This window comes from Lepisosteus platostomus, chromosome 6, assembly GCF_059453375.1.
Source record: "Lepisosteus platostomus isolate fLepPlt1 chromosome 6, fLepPlt1.hap1, whole genome shotgun sequence".
Lineage (NCBI taxonomy): Eukaryota > Metazoa > Chordata > Actinopteri > Semionotiformes > Lepisosteidae > Lepisosteus > Lepisosteus platostomus.
In genome coordinates, this window is record NC_142616.1 from 1,979,898 (window position 1) to 1,998,014 (window position 18,117).

At 55.5% G+C, this 18,117-nt stretch overlaps 1 protein-coding gene across 3 annotated transcripts in view; it reads left to right on the top strand.

The window, feature by feature from the left end:
• Positions 1-17,012, top strand: part of LOC148659571 (uncharacterized) — a 32,182-nt gene extending 15,170 nt beyond the window's left edge. The window contains exons 7-12 of one of the 3 annotated variants that reach the window (XM_088637337.1): positions 386-484; positions 1,263-1,408; positions 11,152-11,329; positions 14,838-14,950; positions 16,031-16,115; positions 16,209-17,012. In XM_088637337.1, the coding sequence (XP_088493463.1) occupies positions 386-484; positions 1,263-1,408; positions 11,152-11,329; positions 14,838-14,950; positions 16,031-16,115; positions 16,209-16,265 (678 nt within the window). In that variant the 3' untranslated portion in view covers positions 16,266-17,012. Of the gene's footprint in view, positions 1-385; positions 485-1,262; positions 1,409-2,076; positions 2,287-11,151; positions 11,330-14,837; positions 14,951-16,030; positions 16,116-16,208 lie in introns of those variants that run through there. The other 2 variants (XM_088637338.1, XM_088637340.1) reach the window with 2 other exon arrangements.
• The last annotated feature ends 1,105 nt before the right edge of the window (positions 17,013-18,117 follow it).

The window sequence follows — 18,117 nt, forward strand, 5'->3', positions numbered from 1 at the left end:
GAGAGAGCTGGACTGGACAGAGGGAGAGAGGAGAGAGCTGGACTGGACAGAGGGAGAGAGAGGAGAGAGCTGGACTGGACAGAGGGGGAGAGAGGAGAGAGCTGGACTGGACAGAGGGGGAGAGAGGAGAGAGCTGGACTGGACAGAGGGGGAGAGAGGAGAGAGCTGGACTGGACAGAGGGAGAGAGAGGAGAGAGGAGAGAGCTGGACTGGACAGAGGGGGAGAGAGGAGAGAGCTGGACTGGACAGAGGGGGAGAGAGGAGAGAGCTGGACTGGACAGAGGGGGAGAGAGGAGAGAGGAGAGAGCTGGACTGGACAGAGGGGGAGAGAGGAGAGAGAGAGAGGGGTACTCCTCCTCAGACCTGTCTCTCTCTCTGGTTTCAGAGAGTCATGATGCAGATTGTCCAGGAGCTGTGCAAGAGACCAGGACTCAACAAGTGTGGGTTCGACATGCCCACTATCTACGTCCCGAACCCCAACAAGGTACCCCTGAACCCCAGCACTGCACCCCTGAACCCCAACACAGTACCCCTGAGCTCAGACACTGTATAGACTGAACCCCAACACAGTACCCCTGAACTCGGACACTGTATGGACTGAACCCCAACACTGTACCCCTGAGCTCAGACAATGTATAGACTGAACCCCAACAAGGTACCCCTGAACCCCAACACTGTACCGCTGAGCTCAGACACTATAGACTGAACCCCAACACAGTACCCCTGAGCTCAGACACTGTATAGACTGAACCCCAACACTGTACCCCTGAGCTCAGACACTGTATAGACTGAACCCCAACAAGGTACCCCTGAACCCCAGCACTGTACCCCTGAGCTCAGACACTGTATAGACTGAACCCCAACAAGATACCCCTGAACCCCAGCACTGTACCCCTGAGCTCAGACACTGTATAGACTGAACCCCAACAAGGTACCCATGAACCCCAACACAGTACCCCTGAGCTCAGACACTGTATAGACTGAACCCCAACACTGTACCCCTGAACTCAGACACTGTATAGACCGAACCCCAACACTGTACCCCTGAACTCAGACACTGTATAGACCAAACCCCAACACAGTACCCCTGAGCTCAGACACTGTATAGACTGAACCCCAACACAGTACCCCTGAACTCGGACACTGTATGGACTGACCCCAACACTATACACCTGAACTTGGACACTGTATAGACCGAACCCCAACACTGTACCCCTGAAGTAAATGCCTCTCTCTCTCCCGCTGCCTGTCTGTCTCTCCAGCCCAGTCGCTGTGTGAACCAGATTGATGAGGTCTGTCGCACCATCGAGAAGACCATCAACCAGACGGTGCAGAACACTCTGAACGCGCTGGAGAGAGACTGTGAGGTCATCGCCTCCGCCGTCAGGGGGCGCCTGCAGACAGACAGGTACTGAGCCCACGCTCCCGCAGACAGACAGACAGACAGACAGACAGACAGGTACTGAGCCCAGTCTGAACGCACTGGAGAGAGAGTGGGCGAACATGCTGTATAACCGCAGCGTGTGTTAACCTGTCTGTCTCTCTCAGGGAGGACGCGCTGTATAACCGCAGGGCGCGCTGTCAGGGCTGTGTGTGTGTTAACCTGTCTGTCTCTCTCAGGGAGAACGCGCTGTATAACCGCAGGGCGCGCTCTCAGGGCTGTGTGTGTGTGTGTTAACCTGTCTGTCTCTCTCAGGGAGGACGCGCTGTATAACCGCAGGGCGCGCTGTCAGGGCTGTGTGTGTGTGTGTTAACCTGTCTGTCTCTCTCAGGGAGGACGCGCTGTATAACCGCAGGGCGCGCTGTCAGGGCTGTGTGTGTGTGTGTGTTAACCTGTCTGTCTCTCTCAGGGAGAACGCGCTGTATAACCGCAGGGCGCGCTGTCAGGGCTGTGTGTGTGTGTGTTAACCTGTCTGTCTCTCTCAGGGAGAACGCGCTGTATAACCGCAGGGCGCGCTGTCAGGGCTGTGTGTGTGTGTTAACCTGTCTGTCTCTCTCAGGGAGAACGCGCTGTATAACCGCAGGGCGCGCTGTCAGGGCTGTGTGTGTGTGTGTTAACCTGTCTGTCTCTCTCAGGGAGAACGTGCTGTATAACCGCAGGGCGCGCTGTCAGGGCTGTGTGTGTGTGTTAACCTGTCTGTCTCTCTCAGGGAGAACGCGCTGTATAACCGCAGGGCGCGCTGTCAGGGCTGTGTGTGTGTGTGTTAACCTGTCTGTCTCTCTCAGGGAGAACGTGCTGTATAACCGCAGGGCGCGCTGTCAGGGCTGTGTGTGTGTATGTTAACCTGTCTGTCTCTCTCAGGGAGAACGTGCTGTATAACCGCAGGGCGCGCTGTCAGGGCTGTGTGTGTGTGTGTGTTAACCTGTCTGTCTCTCTCAGGGAGGACGCGCTGTATAACCGCAGGGCGCGCTGTCAGGGCTGTGTGTGTGTGTTAACCTGTCTGTCTCTCTCAGGGAGAACGCGCTGTATAACCGCAGGGCACGCTGTCAGGGCTGTGTGTGTGTGTGTGTTAACCTGTCTGTCTCTCTCAGGGAGGACGCGCTGTATAACCGCAGGGCGCGCTGTCAGGGCTGTGTGTGTGTGTGTGTGTGTGTGTGTGTGTGTGTGTGTGTGTGTGTGTGTGTGTGTGTGTGTAACCTGTCTGTCTCTCTCAGGGAGGACGCGCTGTATAACCGCAGGGCGTGCTGTCAGGGCTGTGTGTGTGTGTGTGTTAACCTGTCTGTCTCTCTCAGGGAGAACGCGCTGTATAACCGCAGGGCGCGCTGTCAGGGCTGTGTGTGTGTGTGTTAACCTGTCTGTCTCTCTCAGGGAGGACGCGCTGTATAACCGCAGGGCGCGCTGTCAGGGCTTTGTGTGTGTGTGTTAACCTGTCTGTCTCTCTCAGGGAGGACGCGCTGTATAACCGCAGGGGGCGCTGTCAGGGCTGTGTGTGTGTGTGTGTTAACCTGTCTGTCTCTCTCAGGGAGAACGCGCTGTATAACCGCAGGGCGCGCTGTCAGGGCTGTGTGTGTGTGTTAACCTGTCTGTCTCTCTCAGGGAGAACGCGCTGTATAACCGCAGGGCGCGCTGTCAGGGCTGTGTGTGTGTGTGTTAACCTGTCTGTCTCTCTCAGGGAGAACGTGCTGTATAACCGCAGGGCGAGCTGTCAGGGCTGTGTGTGTGTGTTAACCTGTCTGTCTCTCTCAGGGAGAACGCGCTGTATAACCGCAGGGCGCGCTGTCAGGGCTGTGTGTGTGTATGTTAACCTGTCTGTCTCTCTCAGGGAGAACGCGCTGTATAACCGCAGGGCGCGCTGTCAGGGCTGCGTGTGTGTGTGTGTGTTAACCTGTCTGTCTCTCTCAGGGAGAACGCGCTGTATAACTGCAGGGCGCGCTGTCAGGGCTGCGTGTGTGTGTGTTAACCTGTCTGTCTCTCTCAAGGAGGACGCGCTGTATAACCGCAGGGCGCGCTGTCAGGGCTGTGTGTGTGTGTGTTAACCTGTCTGTCTCTCTCAGGGAGAACGCGCTGTATAACCGCAGGGCGCGCTGTCAGGGCTGTGTGTGTGTGTGTTAACCTGTCTGTCTCTCTCAGGGAGGACGCGCTGTATAACCGCAGGGCGCGCTGTCAGGGCTGTGTGTGTGTGTGTGTGTGTGTGTGTGTGTGTGTGTGTGTGTGTGTGTGTGTGTGTGTTAACCTGTCTGTCTCTCTCAGGGAGGACGCGCTGTATAACCGCAGGGCGCGCTGTCAGGGCTGTGTGTGTGTGTGTTAACCTGTCTGTCTCTCTCAGGGAGAACGCGCTGTATAACCGCAGGGCGCGCTGTCAGGGCTGTGTGTGTGTGTGTTAACCTGTCTGTCTCTCTCAGGGAGAACGCGCTGTATAACCGCAGGGCGCGCTGTCAGGGCTGTGTGTGTGTGTGTTAACCTGTCTGTCTCTCTCATGGAGAACGCGCTGTATAACCGCAGGGCACGCTGTCAGGGTTGTGTGTGTGTGTGTGTGTTAACCTGTCTGTCTCTCTCAGGGAGGACGCGCTGTATAACCGCAGGGCGCGCTGTCAGGGCTGTGTGTGTGTGTGTTAACCTGTCTGTCTCTCTCAGGGAGGACGCGCTGTATAACCGCAGGGCGCGCTGTCAGGGCTGTGTGTGTGTGTGTGTGTGTGTGTGTGTGTGTGTGTGTGTGTGTGTGTTAACCTGTCTGTCTCTCTCAGGGAGGACGCGCTGTATAACCGCAGGGCGCGCTGTCAGGGCTGTGTGTGTGTGTGTTAACCTGTCTGTCTCTCTCAGGGAGAACGCGCTGTATAACCGCAGGGCGCGCTGTCAGGGCTGTGTGTGTGTGTTAACCTGTCTGTCTCTCTCAGGGAGAACGCGCTGTATAACCGCAGGGCGCGCTGTCAGGGCTGTGTGTGTGTGTGTTAACCTGTCTGTCTCTCTCAGGGAGAACGCGCTGTATAACCGCAGGGCGCGCTGTCAGGGCTGTGTGTGTGTGTTAACCTGTCTGTCTCTCTCAGGGAGAACGCGCTGTATAACCGCAGGGCGCGCTGTCAGGGCTGTGTGTGTGTGTGTTAACCTGTCTGTCTCTCTCAGGGAGGACGCGCTGTATAACCGCAGGGCGCGCTGTCAGGGCTGTGTGTGTGTGTTAACCTGTCTGTCTCTCTCAGGGAGAACGCGCTGTATAACCGCAGGGCGCGCTGTCAGGGCTGTGTGTGTGTGTGTGTGTGTGTGTGTGTGTGTGTGTGTGTGTGTGTGTGTGTGTGTGTGTGTTAACCTGTCTGTCTCTCTCAGGGAGGACGCGCTGTATAACCGCAGGGCGCGCTGTCAGGGCTGTGTGTGTGTGTTAACCTGTCTGTCTCTCTCAGGGAGGACGCGCTGTATAACCGCAGGGCGCGCTGTCAGGGCTGTGTGTGTGTGTGTTAACCTGTCTGTCTCTCTCAGGGAGAACGTGCTGTATAACCGCAGGGTGCGCTGTCAGGGCTGTGTGTGTGTATGTTAACCTGTCTGTCTCTCTCAGGGAGAACGCGCTGTATAACCGCAGGGCGCGCTGTCAGGGCTGCGTGTGTGTGTGTTAACCTGTCTGTTTCTCTCAGGGAGGACGCGCTGTATAACCGCAGGGCGCGCTGTCAGGGCTGTGTGTGTGTGTGTTAACCTGTCTGTCTCTCTCAGGGAGGACGCGCTGTATAACCGCAGGGCGCGCTGTCAGGGCTGTGTGTGTGTGTGTGTGTGTGTGTGTGTGTGTGTGTGTGTGTGTTAACCTGTCTGTCCCTCTCAGGGAGGACGCGCTGTATAACCGCAGGGCGCGCTGTCAGGGCTGTGTGTGTGTGTGTTAACCTGTCTGTCTCTCTCAGGGAGAACGCGCTGTATAACCGCAGGGCGCGCTGTCAGGGCTGTGTGTGTGTGTGTTAACCTGTCTGTCTCTCTCAGGGAGGACGCACTGTATAACCGCAGGGCGCGCTGTCAGGGCTGTGTGTGTGTGTGTGTGTGTGTGTGTGTGTGTGTGTGTGTGTGTGTGTGTGTGTGTGTGTGTGTTAACCTGTCTGTCTCTCTCAGGGAGAACGCGCTGTATAACCGCAGGGCGCGCTGTCAGGGCTGTGTGTGTGTGTGTTAACCTGTCTGTCTCTCTCAGGGAGAACGAGCTGTATAACCGCAGGGCGCGCTGTCAGGGCTGTGTGTGTGTGTGTTAACCTGTCTGTCTCTCTCAGGGAGAACGCGCTGTATAACCGCAGGGCGCGCTGTCAGGGCTGTGTGTGTGTGTGTTAACCTGTCTGTCTCTCTCAGGGAGGACGCGCTGTATAACCGCAGGGCGCGCTGTCAGGGCTGTGTGTGTGTGTGTTAACCTGTCTGTCTCTCTCAGGGAGGACGCGCTGTATAACCGCAGGGCGCGCTGTCAGGGCTGTGTGTGTGTGTGTTAACCTGTCTGTCTCTCTCAGGGAGGACGCGCTGTATAACCGCAGGGCGCGCTGTCAGGGCTGTGTGTGTGTGTGTTAACCTGTCTGTCTCTCTCAGGGAGTACGCGCTGTATAACCGCAGGGCGCGCTGTCAGGGCTGTGTGTGTGTGTGTGTTAACCTGTCTGTCTCTCTCAGGGAGAACGTGCTGTATAACCGCAGGGCGAGCTGTCAGGGCTGTGTGTGTGTGTTAACCTGTCTGTCTCTCTCAGGGAGAACGCGCTGTATAACCGCAGGGCGCGCTGTCAGGGCTGCGTGTGTGTGTGTGTTAACCTGTCTGTCTCTCTCAGGGAGAACGCGCTGTATAACTGCAGGGCGCGCTGTCAGGGCTGCGTGTGTGTGTGTTAACCTGTCTGTCTCTCTCAGGGAGAACGCGCTGTATAACCGCAGGGCGCGCTGTCAGGGCTGTGTGTGTGTGTGTTAACCTGTCTGTCTCTCTCAGGGAGGACGCGCTGTATAACCGCAGGGCGCGCTGTCAGGGCTGTGTGTGTGTGTGTGTGTGTGTGTGTGTGTGTGTGTGTGTGTGTGTGTGTGTGTGTGTGTGTGTGTGTGTGTGTGTGTGTTAACCTGTCTGTCTCTCTCAGGGAGGACGCGCTGTATAACCGCAGGGCGCGCTGTCAGGGCTGTGTGTGTGTGTGTTAACCTGTCTGTCTCTCTCAGGGAGAACGCGCTGTATAACCGCAGGGCGCGCTGTCAGGGCTGTGTGTGTGTGTGTTAACCTGTCTGTCTCTCTCAGGGAGAACGCGCTGTATAACCGCAGGGCGCGCTGTCAGGGCTGTGTGTGTGTGTGTTAACCTGTCTGTCTCTCTCATGGAGAACGCGCTGTATAACCGCAGGGCACGCTGTCAGGGTTGTGTGTGTGTGTGTGTGTTAACCTGTCTGTCTCTCTCAGGGAGGACGCGCTGTATAACCGCAGGGCGCGCTGTCAGGGCTGTGTGTGTGTGTGTTAACCTGTCTGTCTCTCTCAGGGAGGACGCGCTGTATAACCGCAGGGCGCGCTGTCAGGGCTGTGTGTGTGTGTGTGTGTGTGTGTGTGTGTGTGTGTGTGTGTTAACCTGTCTGTCTCTCTCAGGGAGGACGCGCTGTATAACCGCAGGGCGCGCTGTCAGGGCTGTGTGTGTGTGTGTTAACCTGTCTGTCTCTCTCAGGGAGAACGCGCTGTATAACCGCAGGGCGCGCTGTCAGGGCTGTGTGTGTGTGTTAACCTGTCTGTCTCTCTCAGGGAGAACGCGCTGTATAACCGCAGGGCGCGCTGTCAGGGCTGTGTGTGTGTGTGTTAACCTGTCTGTCTCTCTCAGGGAGAACGCGCTGTATAACCGCAGGGCGCGCTGTCAGGGCTGTGTGTGTGTGTGTTAACCTGTCTGTCTCTCTCAGGGAGTACGCGCTGTATAACCGCAGGGCGCGCTGTCAGGGCTGTGTGTGTGTGTTAACCTGTCTGTCTCTCTCAGGGAGAACGCGCTGTATAACCGCAGGGCGCGCTGTCAGGGCTGTGTGTGTGTGTGTGTGTGTGTGTGTGTGTGTGTGTGTGTGTGTGTGTGTGTTAACCTGTCTGTCTCTCTCAGGGAGGACGCGCTGTATAACCGCAGGGCGCGCTGTCAGGGCTGTGTGTGTGTGTTAACCTGTCTGTCTCTCTCAGGGAGGACGCGCTGTATAACCGCAGGGCGCGCTGTCAGGGCTGTGTGTGTGTGTGTTAACCTGTCTGTCTCTCTCAGGGAGAACGTGCTGTATAACCGCAGGGTGCGCTGTCAGGGCTGTGTGTGTGTATGTTAACCTGTCTGTCTCTCTCAGGGAGAACGCGCTGTATAACTGCAGGGCGCGCTGTCAGGGCTGCGTGTGTGTGTGTTAACCTGTCTGTTTCTCTCAGGGAGGACGCGCTGTATAACCGCAGGGCGCGCTGTCAGGGCTGTGTGTGTGTGTGTTAACCTGTCTGTCTCTCTCAGGGAGGACGCGCTGTATAACCGCAGGGCGCGCTGTCAGGGCTGTGTGTGTGTGTGTGTGTGTGTGTGTGTGTGTGTGTGTGTTAACCTGTCTGTCCCTCTCAGGGAGGACGCGCTGTATAACCGCAGGGCGCGCTGTCAGGGCTGTGTGTGTGTGTGTTAACCTGTCTGTCTCTCTCAGGGAGAACGCGCTGTATAACCGCAGGGCGCGCTGTCAGGGCTGTGTGTGTGTGTGTTAACCTGTCTGTCTCTCTCAGGGAGGACGCACTGTATAACCGCAGGGCGCGCTGTCAGGGCTGTGTGTGTGTGTGTGTGTGTGTGTGTGTGTGTGTGTGTGTGTGTTAACCTGTCTGTCTCTCTCAGGGAGAACGCGCTGTATAACCGCAGGGCGCGCTGTCAGGGCTGTGTGTGTGTGTGTTAACCTGTCTGTCTCTCTCAGGGAGAACGAGCTGTATAACCGCAGGGCGCGCTGTCAGGGCTGTGTGTGTGTGTGTTAACCTGTCTGTCTCTCTCAGGGAGAACGCGCTGTATAACCGCAGGGCGCGCTGTCAGGGCTGTGTGTGTGTGTGTTAACCTGTCTGTCTCTCTCAGGGAGGACGCGCTGTATAACCGCAGGGCGCGCTGTCAGGGCTGTGTGTGTGTGTGTTAACCTGTCTGTCTCTCTCAGGGAGGACGCGCTGTATAACCGCAGGGCGCGCTGTCAGGGCTGTGTGTGTGTGTGTTAACCTGTCTGTCTCTCTCAGGGAGGACGCGCTGTATAACCGCAGGGCGCGCTGTCAGGGCTGTGTGTGTGTGTGTGTTAACCTGTCTGTCTCTCTCAGGGAGTACGCGCTGTATAACCGCAGGGCGCGCTGTCAGGGCTGTGTGTGTGTGTGTTAACCTGTCTGTCTCTCTCAGGGAGAACGCGCTGTATAACCGCAGGGCGCGCTGTCAGGGCTGTGTGTGTGTGTGTTAACCTGTCTGTCTCTCTCAGGGAGAACGCGCTGTATAACCGCAGGGCGCGCTGTCAGGGCTGTGTGTGTGTGTGTTAACCTGTCTGTCTCTCTCAGGGAGAACGCGCTGTATAACCGCAGGGCGCGCTGTCAGGGCTGTGTGTGTGTGTGTTAACCTGTCTGTCTCTCTCAGGGAGAACGCGCTGTATAACCGCAGGGCGCGCTGTCAGGGCTGTGTGTGTGTGTGTTAACCTGTCTGTCTCTCTCAGGGAGAACGCGCTGTATAACCGCAGGGCGCGCTGTCAGGGCTGTGTGTGTGTGTGTTAACCTGTCTGTCTCTCTCAGGGAGAACGTGCTGTATAACCGCAGGGCGCGCTGTCAGGGCTGTGTGTGTGTGTTAACCTGTCTGTCTCTCTCAGGGAGAACGTGCTGTATAACCGCAGGGCGCGCTGTCAGGGCTGTGTGTGTGTGTGTTAACCTGTCTGTCTCTCTCAGGGAGGACGCGCTGTATAACCGCAGGGCGCGCTGTCAGGGCTGTGTGTGTGTGTGTGTGTGTGTGTGTGTGTGTGTGTGTGTGTGTGTGTGTGTGTGTGTTTACCTGTCTGCCTCTCTCAGGGAGGACGCGCTGTATAACCGCAGGGCGCGCTGTCAGGGCTGTGTGTGTGTGTGTTAACCTGTCTGTCTCTCTCAGGGAGGACGCGCTGTATAACCGCAGGGCGCGCTGTCAGGGCTGTGTGTGTTAACCTGTCTGTCTCTCTCAGGGAGAACGTGCTGTATAACCGCAGGGCGCGCTGTCAGGGCTGTGTGTGTGTGTGTTAACCTGTCTGTCTCTCTCAGGGAGGACGCGCTGTATAACCGCAGGGCGCGCTGTCAGGGCTGTGTGTGTGTGTGTTAACCTGTCTGTCTCTCTCAGGGAGGACGCGCTGTATAACCGCAGGGCGCGCTGTCAGGGCTGTGTGTGTGTGTGTTAACCTGTCTGTCTCTCTCAGGGAGAACGCGCTGTATAACCGCAGGGCGCGCTGTCAGGGCTGTGTGTGTGTGTGTTAACCTGTCTGTCTCTCTCAGGGAGAACGCGCTGTATAACCGCAGGGCGCGCTGTCAGGGCTGTGTGTGTGTGTGTTAACCTGTCTGTCTCTCTCAGGGAGAACGCGCTGTATAACCGCAGGGCGCGCTGTCAGGGCTGTGTGTGTGTGTGTTAACCTGTCTGTCTCTCTCAGGGAGAACGCGCTGTATAACCGCAGGGCGCACTGTCAGGGCTGTGTGTGTGTGTGTTAACCTGTCTGTCTCTCTCAGGGAGAACGCGCTGTATAACCGCAGGGCGCGCTGTCAGGGCTGTGTGTGTGTGTGTTAACCTGTCTGTCTCTCTCAGGGAGAACGCGCTGTATAACCGCAGGGCGCGCTGTCAGGGCTGTGTGTGTGTGTGTTAACCTGTCTGTCTCTCTCAGGGAGAACGTGCTGTATAACCGCAGGGCGCGCTGTCAGGGCTGTGTGTGTGTGTTAACCTGTCTGTCTCTCTCAGGGAGAACGTGCTGTATAACCGCAGGGCGCGCTGTCAGGGCTGTGTGTGTGTGTGTTAACCTGTCTGTCTCTCTCAGGGAGGACGCGCTGTATAACCGCAGGGCGCGCTGTCAGGGCTGTGTGTGTGTGTGTGTGTGTGTGTGTGTGTGTGTGTGTGTGTTTACCTGTCTGCCTCTCTCAGGGAGGACGCGCTGTATAACCGCAGGGCGCGCTGTCAGGGCTGTGTGTGTGTGTGTTAACCTGTCTGTCTCTCTCAGGGAGGACGCGCTGTATAACCGCAGGGCGCGCTGTCAGGGCTGTGTGTGTTAACCTGTCTGTCTCTCTCAGGGAGAACGTGCTGTATAACCGCAGGGCGCGCTGTCAGGGCTGTGTGTGTGTGTGTGTGTGTGTGTGTGTGTGTGTGTGTGTGTGTGTGTGTGTGTGTGTGTGTTAACCTGTCTGTCTCTCTCAGGGAGGACGCGCTGTATAACCCCAGGGCGCGCTGTCAGGGCTGTGTGTGTGTGTGTGTGTGTGTGTGTGTGTGTGTGTGTGTGTGTGTGTTAACCTGTCTGTCTCTCTCAGGGAGGACGCGCTGTATAACCGCAGGGCGCGCTGTCAGGGCTGTGTGTGTGTGTGTGTGTGTGTGTGTGTGTGTGTTAACCTGTCTGTCTCTCTCAGGGAGGACGCGCTGTATAACCGCAGGGCGCGCTGTCAGGGCTGTGTGTGTGTGTTAACCTGTCTGTCTCTCTCAGGGAGAACGCGCTGTATAACCGCAGGGCGCGCTGTCAGGGCTGTGTGTGTGTGTGTGTGTGTGTGTGTGTGTGTGTGTGTGTGTGTGTGTGTGTGTTAACCTGTCTGTCTCTCTCAGGGAGGACGCGCTGTATAACCGCAGGGCGCGCTGTCAGGGCTGTGTTTTGGGGCTGCTGGGCTTTGCGGTTCCGCTGTTGCTGCTGGCCACCCTGGTCCTGTCGAGTCTGTCCCGAGAGCTCCTGGACATCACGCTGGGGGAGTCCGGCACGGAGACGCTGTCTCTCTACCTGGTGGGTGTGGCGGAACTTTCTTTCTCTCTCCTCCTGCTGCCTGTCTCCCTCTCCCTCTCCTCCTAGGCTCACTGTCTGTTCCTCAGGCTGGGACAGGAGATCACACACTGTATTATTATTATTGAGAGACAGGCTCACTGTCTGTTCCTCAGGCTGGGACAGGAGATCACACACTGTATTATTATTATTGAGAGACGGGCTCACTGTCTGTTCCTCAGGCTGGGACAGGAGATCACACACTGTATTATTATTATTGAGAGACGGGCTCACCGTCTGTTCCTCAGGCTGGGACAGGAGATCACACACTGTATTATTATTATTGAGAGACAGGCTCACTGTCTGTTCCTCAGGCTGGGACAGGAGATCACACACTGTATTATTATTATTGAGAGACAGGCTCACTGTCTGTTCCTCAGGCTGGGACAGGAGATCACACACTGTATTATTATTATTGAGAGACAGGCTCACTGTCTGTTCCTCAGGCTGGGACAGGAGATCACACACTGTATTATTATTATTGAGAGACAGGCTCACTGTCTGTTCCTCAGGCTGGGACAGGAGATCACACACTGTATTATTATTATTGAGAGACAGGCTCACTGTCTGTTCCTCAGGCTGGGACAGGAGATCACACACTGTATTATTATTATTGAGAGACAGGCTCACTGTCTGTTCCTCAGGCTGGGACAGGAGATCACACACTGTATTATTATTATTGAGAGACAGGCTCACTGTTCCTCAGGCTGGGACAGGAGATCACACACTGTATTATTATTATTGAGAGACGGGCTCACTGTCTGTTCCTCAGGCTGGGACAGGAGATCACACACTGTATTATTATTATTGAGAGACAGGCTCACTGTCTGTTCCTCAGGCTGGGACAGGAGATCACACACTGTATTATTATTATTGAGAGACAGGCTCACTGTTCCTCAGGCTGGGACAGGAGATCACACACTGTATTATTATTATTGAGAGACGGGCTCACTGTCTGTTCCTCAGGCTGGGACAGGAGATCACACACTGTATTATTATTATTGAGAGACAGGCTCACTGTTCCTCAGGCTGGGACAGGAGATCACACACTGTATTATTATTATTGAGAGACAGGCTCACTGTCTGTTCCTCAGGCTGGGACAGGAGGTCACACACTGTATTATTATTATTGAGAGACGGGCTCACTGTCTGTTCCTCAGGCTGGGACAGGAGATCACACACTGTATTATTATTATTGAGAGACGGGCTCACTGTCTGTTCCTCAGGCTGGGACAGGAGATCACACACTGTATTATTATTATTGAGAGACAGGCTCACTGTCTGTTCCTCAGGCTGGGACAGGAGATCACACACTGTATTATTATTATTGAGAGACAGGCTCACTGTCTGTTCCTCAGGCTGGGACAGGAGATCACACACTGTATTATTATTATTGAGAGACAGGCTCACTGTCTGTTCCTCAGGCTGGGACAGGAGATCACACACTGTATTATTATTATTGAGAGACAGGCTCACTGTCTGTTCCTCAGGCTGGGACAGGAGATCACACACTGTATTATTATTATTGAGAGACAGGCTCACTGTCTGTTCCTCAGGCTGGGACAGGAGATCACACACTGTATTATTATTATTGAGAGACAGGCTCACTGTTCCTCAGGCTGGGACAGGAGATCACACACTGTATTATTATTATTGAGAGACGGGCTCACTGTCTGTTCCTCAGGCTGGGACAGGAGATCACACACTGTATTATTATTATTGAGAGACAGGCTCACTGTCTGTTCCTCAGGCTGGGACAGGAGATCACACACTGTATTATTATTATTGAGAGACAGGCTCACTGTTCCTCAGGCTGGGACAGGAGATCACACACTGTATTATTATTATTGAGAGACGGGCTCACTGTCTGTTCCTCAGGCTGGGACAGGAGATCACACACTGTATTATTATTATTGAGAGACAGGCTCACTGTTCCTCAGGCTGGGACAGGAGATCACACACTGTATTATTATTATTGAGAGACGGGCTCACTGTCTGTTCCTCAGGCTGGGACAGGAGATCACACACTGTATTATTATTATTGAGAGACGGGCTCACTGTCTGTTCCTCAGGCTGGGACAGGAGATCACACACTGTATTATTATTATTGAGAGACGGGCTCACTGTCTGTTCCTCAGGCTGGGACAGGAGATCACACACTGTATTATTATTATTGAGAGACGGGCTCACTGTCTGTTCCTCAGGCTGGGACAGGAGATCACACACTGTATTATTATTATTGAGAGACAGGCTCACTGTCTGTTCCTCAGGCTGGGACAGGAGATCACACACTGTATTATTATTATTGAGAGACGGGCTCACTGTCTGTTCCTCAGGCTGGGACAGGAGATCACACACTGTGTTATTATTATTGAGAGACGGGCTCACTGTCTGTTCCTCAGGCTGGGACAGGAGATCACACACTGTATTATTATTATTGAGAGACGGGCTCACTGTCTGTTCCTCAGGCTGGGACAGGAGGTCACACACTGTATTATTATTATTGAGAGACAGGCTCACTGTCTGTTCCTCAGGCTGGGACAGGAGATCACACACTGTATTATTATTATTGAGAGACAGGCTCACTGTCTGTTCCTCAGGCTGGGACAGGAGATCACACACTGTATTAATATTATTGAGAGACGGGCTCACTGTCTGTTCCTCAGGCTGGGACAGGAGATCACACACTGTATTATTATTATTGAGAGACGGACTCACTGTTCCTCAGGTTGGGACAGGAGATCACACACTGTGTTATTATTATTGAGAGACAGGCTCACTGTCTGTTCCTCAGGCTGGGACAGGAGATCACACACTGTATTATTATTATTAAGAGACAGGCTCACTGTCTGTTCCTCAGGCTGGGACAGGAGATCACACACTTTATTATTATTATTGAGAGACAGGCTCACTGTCTGTTCCTCAGGCTGGGACAGGAGATCACACACTGTGTTATTATTATTGAGAGACAGGCTCACTGTCTGTTCCTCAGGCTGGGACAGGAGGTCACACACTGTATTATTATTATTGAGAGACGGGCTCACTGTCTGTTCCTCAGGCTGGGACAGGAGATCACACACTGTATTATTATTATTGAGAGACAGGCTCACTGTCTGTTCCTCAGGCTGGGACAGGAGATCACACACTGTATTATTATTATTGAGAGACAGGCTCACTGTCTGTTCCTCAGGCTGGGACAGGAGGTCACACACTGTATTATTATTATTGAGAGACAGGCTCACTGTCTGTTCCTCAGGCTGGGACAGGAGCTCACACACTGTATTATTATTATTGAGAGACGGGCTCACTGTCTGTTCCTCAGGCTGGGACAGGAGATCACACACTGTATTATTATTATTGAGAGACAGGCTCACTGTCTGTTCCTCAGGCTGGGACAGGAGATCACACACTGTATTATTCGGATCGTGCGGTCTCATTGTGTTCGGTCACTAAGGACCCGGCCCCCCTGTGTCCTCAGGCTCCAGTGGACAGGCTGGTCAGCGCCCTGTCCGTGCGGTCTCAGCTGTGTTGCTGTGGTGCCCTGGTTGTGGTCTCCTTCGTTCTGCTGCTGGTGTCGCGCTGGTGTTTCCGGTGAGTACCTGGGAGGTCTGGAATGTTCTGGACCGGTGGTGTTAAGTCTTGTTGGGCTGTGTTTGTGGTCACGTCCTTCTGTGTCGTCATGGAATGGGGGTCTTTCTAAACCTCAGGCCTCAGTGTGTCTGTATGAACCCTCTCTCTCTGCTGACCTGTCTGTCTGTCTCTCCCTCTCCCTCTCTCTCTCTCTGCTGACCTGTCTGTCTGTCTCTCCCTCTCCCTCTCTCTCTCTCTGCTGACCTGTCTGTCTGTCTCTCCCTCTCCCTCTCTCTCTCTCTGCTGACCTGTCTCTCTGTCTCTCCCTCTCCCTCTCTCTCTCTCTGCTGACCTGTCTCTCTGTCTCTCCCTCTCCCTCTCTCTCTCTGCTGACCTGTCTGTCTGTCTCTCCCTCTCCCTCTCCCTCTCTCTGCTGACCTGTCTGTCTGTCTCTCCCTCTCCCTCTCTCTCTCTGCTGACCTGTCTGTCTGTCTCTCCCTCTCCCTCTCTCTCTCTCTGCTGACCTGTCTGTCTGTCTCTCCCTCTCCCTCTCTCTCTCTCTGCTGACCTGTCTGTCTGTCTCTCCCTCTCCCTCTCTCTCTCTCTGCTGACCTGTCTGTCTGTCTCTCCCTCTCCCTCTCTCTCTCTGCTGACCTGTCTGTCCCTCTCTCCCCCTCTCTCCCTCTCTCTCTCTGCTGACCTGTCTGTCCCTCTCTCCCCCTCTCTCCCTCTCTCTCTCTGCTGACCTGTCTGTCCCTCTCTCCCCCTCTCTCCCTCTCCCTCTGTCTGCTGACCTGTCTGTCCCTCTCTCCCCCTCTCTCCCTCTCTCTCTCTCTGCTGACCTGTCTGTCCCTCTCACTCCCTCTCTCCCCCTCTCTCCCCCTCCCTCCCTCTGTCTGCTGACCTGTCTGTCCTTCTCTCCCCCTCTCTCCCCCCCTCTCTCTCTCTCTCTCTCTCTCCCTCCCTCCGTCTGCTGACCTGTCTGTCCCTCTCTCCCCCTCCCTCCCTCTGTCTGCTGACCTGTCTGTCCCTCTCTCCCTCTCTCTCTCTCTGCTGACCTGTCTGTCCCTCTCACTCCCTCTCTCCCCCTCTCCCTCTCAGCACACGCCCCACTCTCTCTGGGAAGCAGAAGAGGCAGATCCAGGAGAAGCTGGAGTACGTGCAGGACGTTGTCAAGGACAGGAAGGTAAGGGGCCAGCGCCGGGGAGCCTGCTGGGAGCTGTAGTCCCTAACCCAGGCGGGCTGCCTGTGACACCCTCTCTCTCCCACCCCCCCCCAGCGGAAGCTGTACGAGGACTACCTGCGGCAGAGTGTGTGTGACCACGACATGGACTGAAGATCCGGCCCGCCCGGGACCGCCCCGAGCCCCAGAGCCTGTCGTCGTCTTCCAGCCCGGCCCTCAGTCTCGAGAAGGACTTCTGGTAGTTGTAGTTCCGTGCAGACTTACTGTCCCTATCCCTCCCACCCCCCTTTGGAATTTCTAACTTGGATTTAAAAACAAACTACATTTCCCAGGATGCACCCGCAGGGGTGACCTCGCTGTCCCAGCATGCTCTGGAGGTGGAGCCCTCCCCCCTTCACAGTGCTGCAGGAACTACATCCCCCACGATGCCTTCCTCTGCAAGCCGTTCACGTGAATCTCGGGAAATGTTTTGTTTGTTGTTTTTTTTACTTTCTTTGTTAACCTCTCTCCGGACGTAACTTTATTTTTTTCTGGGTTGTAAAAAAACTACGGCCCCCCCCCACGACCCCAGCCCCGACTAACGCACGTTCCTCACACTACAGCGCTAGAGGGGGCTTGGAGGGGCAGCCTGTCCCTTCATCAGACCGGCTGGAGATTTCAGTGTGAAGCTTATGTCCTGTCTGCCCTGTGACTGACTCTCCATGATGTCGTGCTCATCGAGGAACTACAACTCCCACGATGCCGGGCTGTACTTCCTGTTGGCCAGTGTGGACTATTGCTCATGGGGCATCATGGGGAATGTAGTTCTTTTTTTTTGTGGCGGAATTGTCTGTGCGATTACCACTGCCTGTGAAACCTGTCCTTATTTTTTTTTTAACAAAATAAAGAACTTGCAAGTGACGGCCTGTGCCACGCTGAGCTTGACTCCCTCGGGTACAGTACCTCTGCTGTCTGGAGTGTGGTTCACTACCCAGTGACCACAGCCTGGACACACACACACTGGACACAGGCAGACCTGGCTGCCCAGAGAGGACAGGCTCAGTGACCACAGCCTGGACACACACACTGGACACAGGCAGACCTGGCTGTCCAGAGAGGACAGGCTCAGTGACCACAGCCTGGACACACACACTGGACACAGGCAGACCTGGCTGCCCAGAGAGGACAGGCTCAGTGACCACAGCCTGGACACACACACTGGACACAGGCAGACCTGGCTGTCCAGAGGGGACAGGCTCAGGGACACAGCCTGGACACAGGCAGACCTGGCTGTCCAGAGAGGACAGGCTCAGTGACCACAGCCTGGACACACACACTGGACACAGGCAGACCTGGCTGTCCAGAGAGGACAGACTCAGTGACCACAGCCTGGACACACACACACTGGACACAGGCAGACCTGGCTGCCCAGAGAGGACAGGCTCAGTGACCACAGCCTGGACACACACACTGGACACCGGCAGACCTGGCTGTCCAGAGAGGACAGGCTCAGTGACCACAGCCTGGACACACACACTGGACACCGGCAGACCTGGCTGCCCAGAGAGGACAGGCTCAGTGACCACAGCCTGGACACACACACTGGACACAGGCAGACCTGGCTGCCCAGAGAGGACAGGCTCAGTGACCACAGCCTGGACACACACACTGGACACAGGCAGACCTGGCTGTCCAGAGAGGACAGGCTCAGTGACCACAGCCTGGACACACACACTGGACACCGGCAGACCTGGCTGCCCAGAGAGGACAGGCTCAGTGACCACAGCCTGGACACACACACTGGACACAGGCAGACCTGGCTGCCCAGAGAGGACAGGCTCAGTGACCACAGACTGGACACACACACTGAACACAGGCAGACCTGGGCACTGCTGGGGCAGGACTGTCAGACCTGGGCACTGACAGCCCATCTGGACCCAGAACAGCAGAACCTGGCACTGCTGGAGCAGGACTGTCAGACCTGGACACTTCTTGAATTGAATTGAAAGTGAACTGGGAGGAGAGA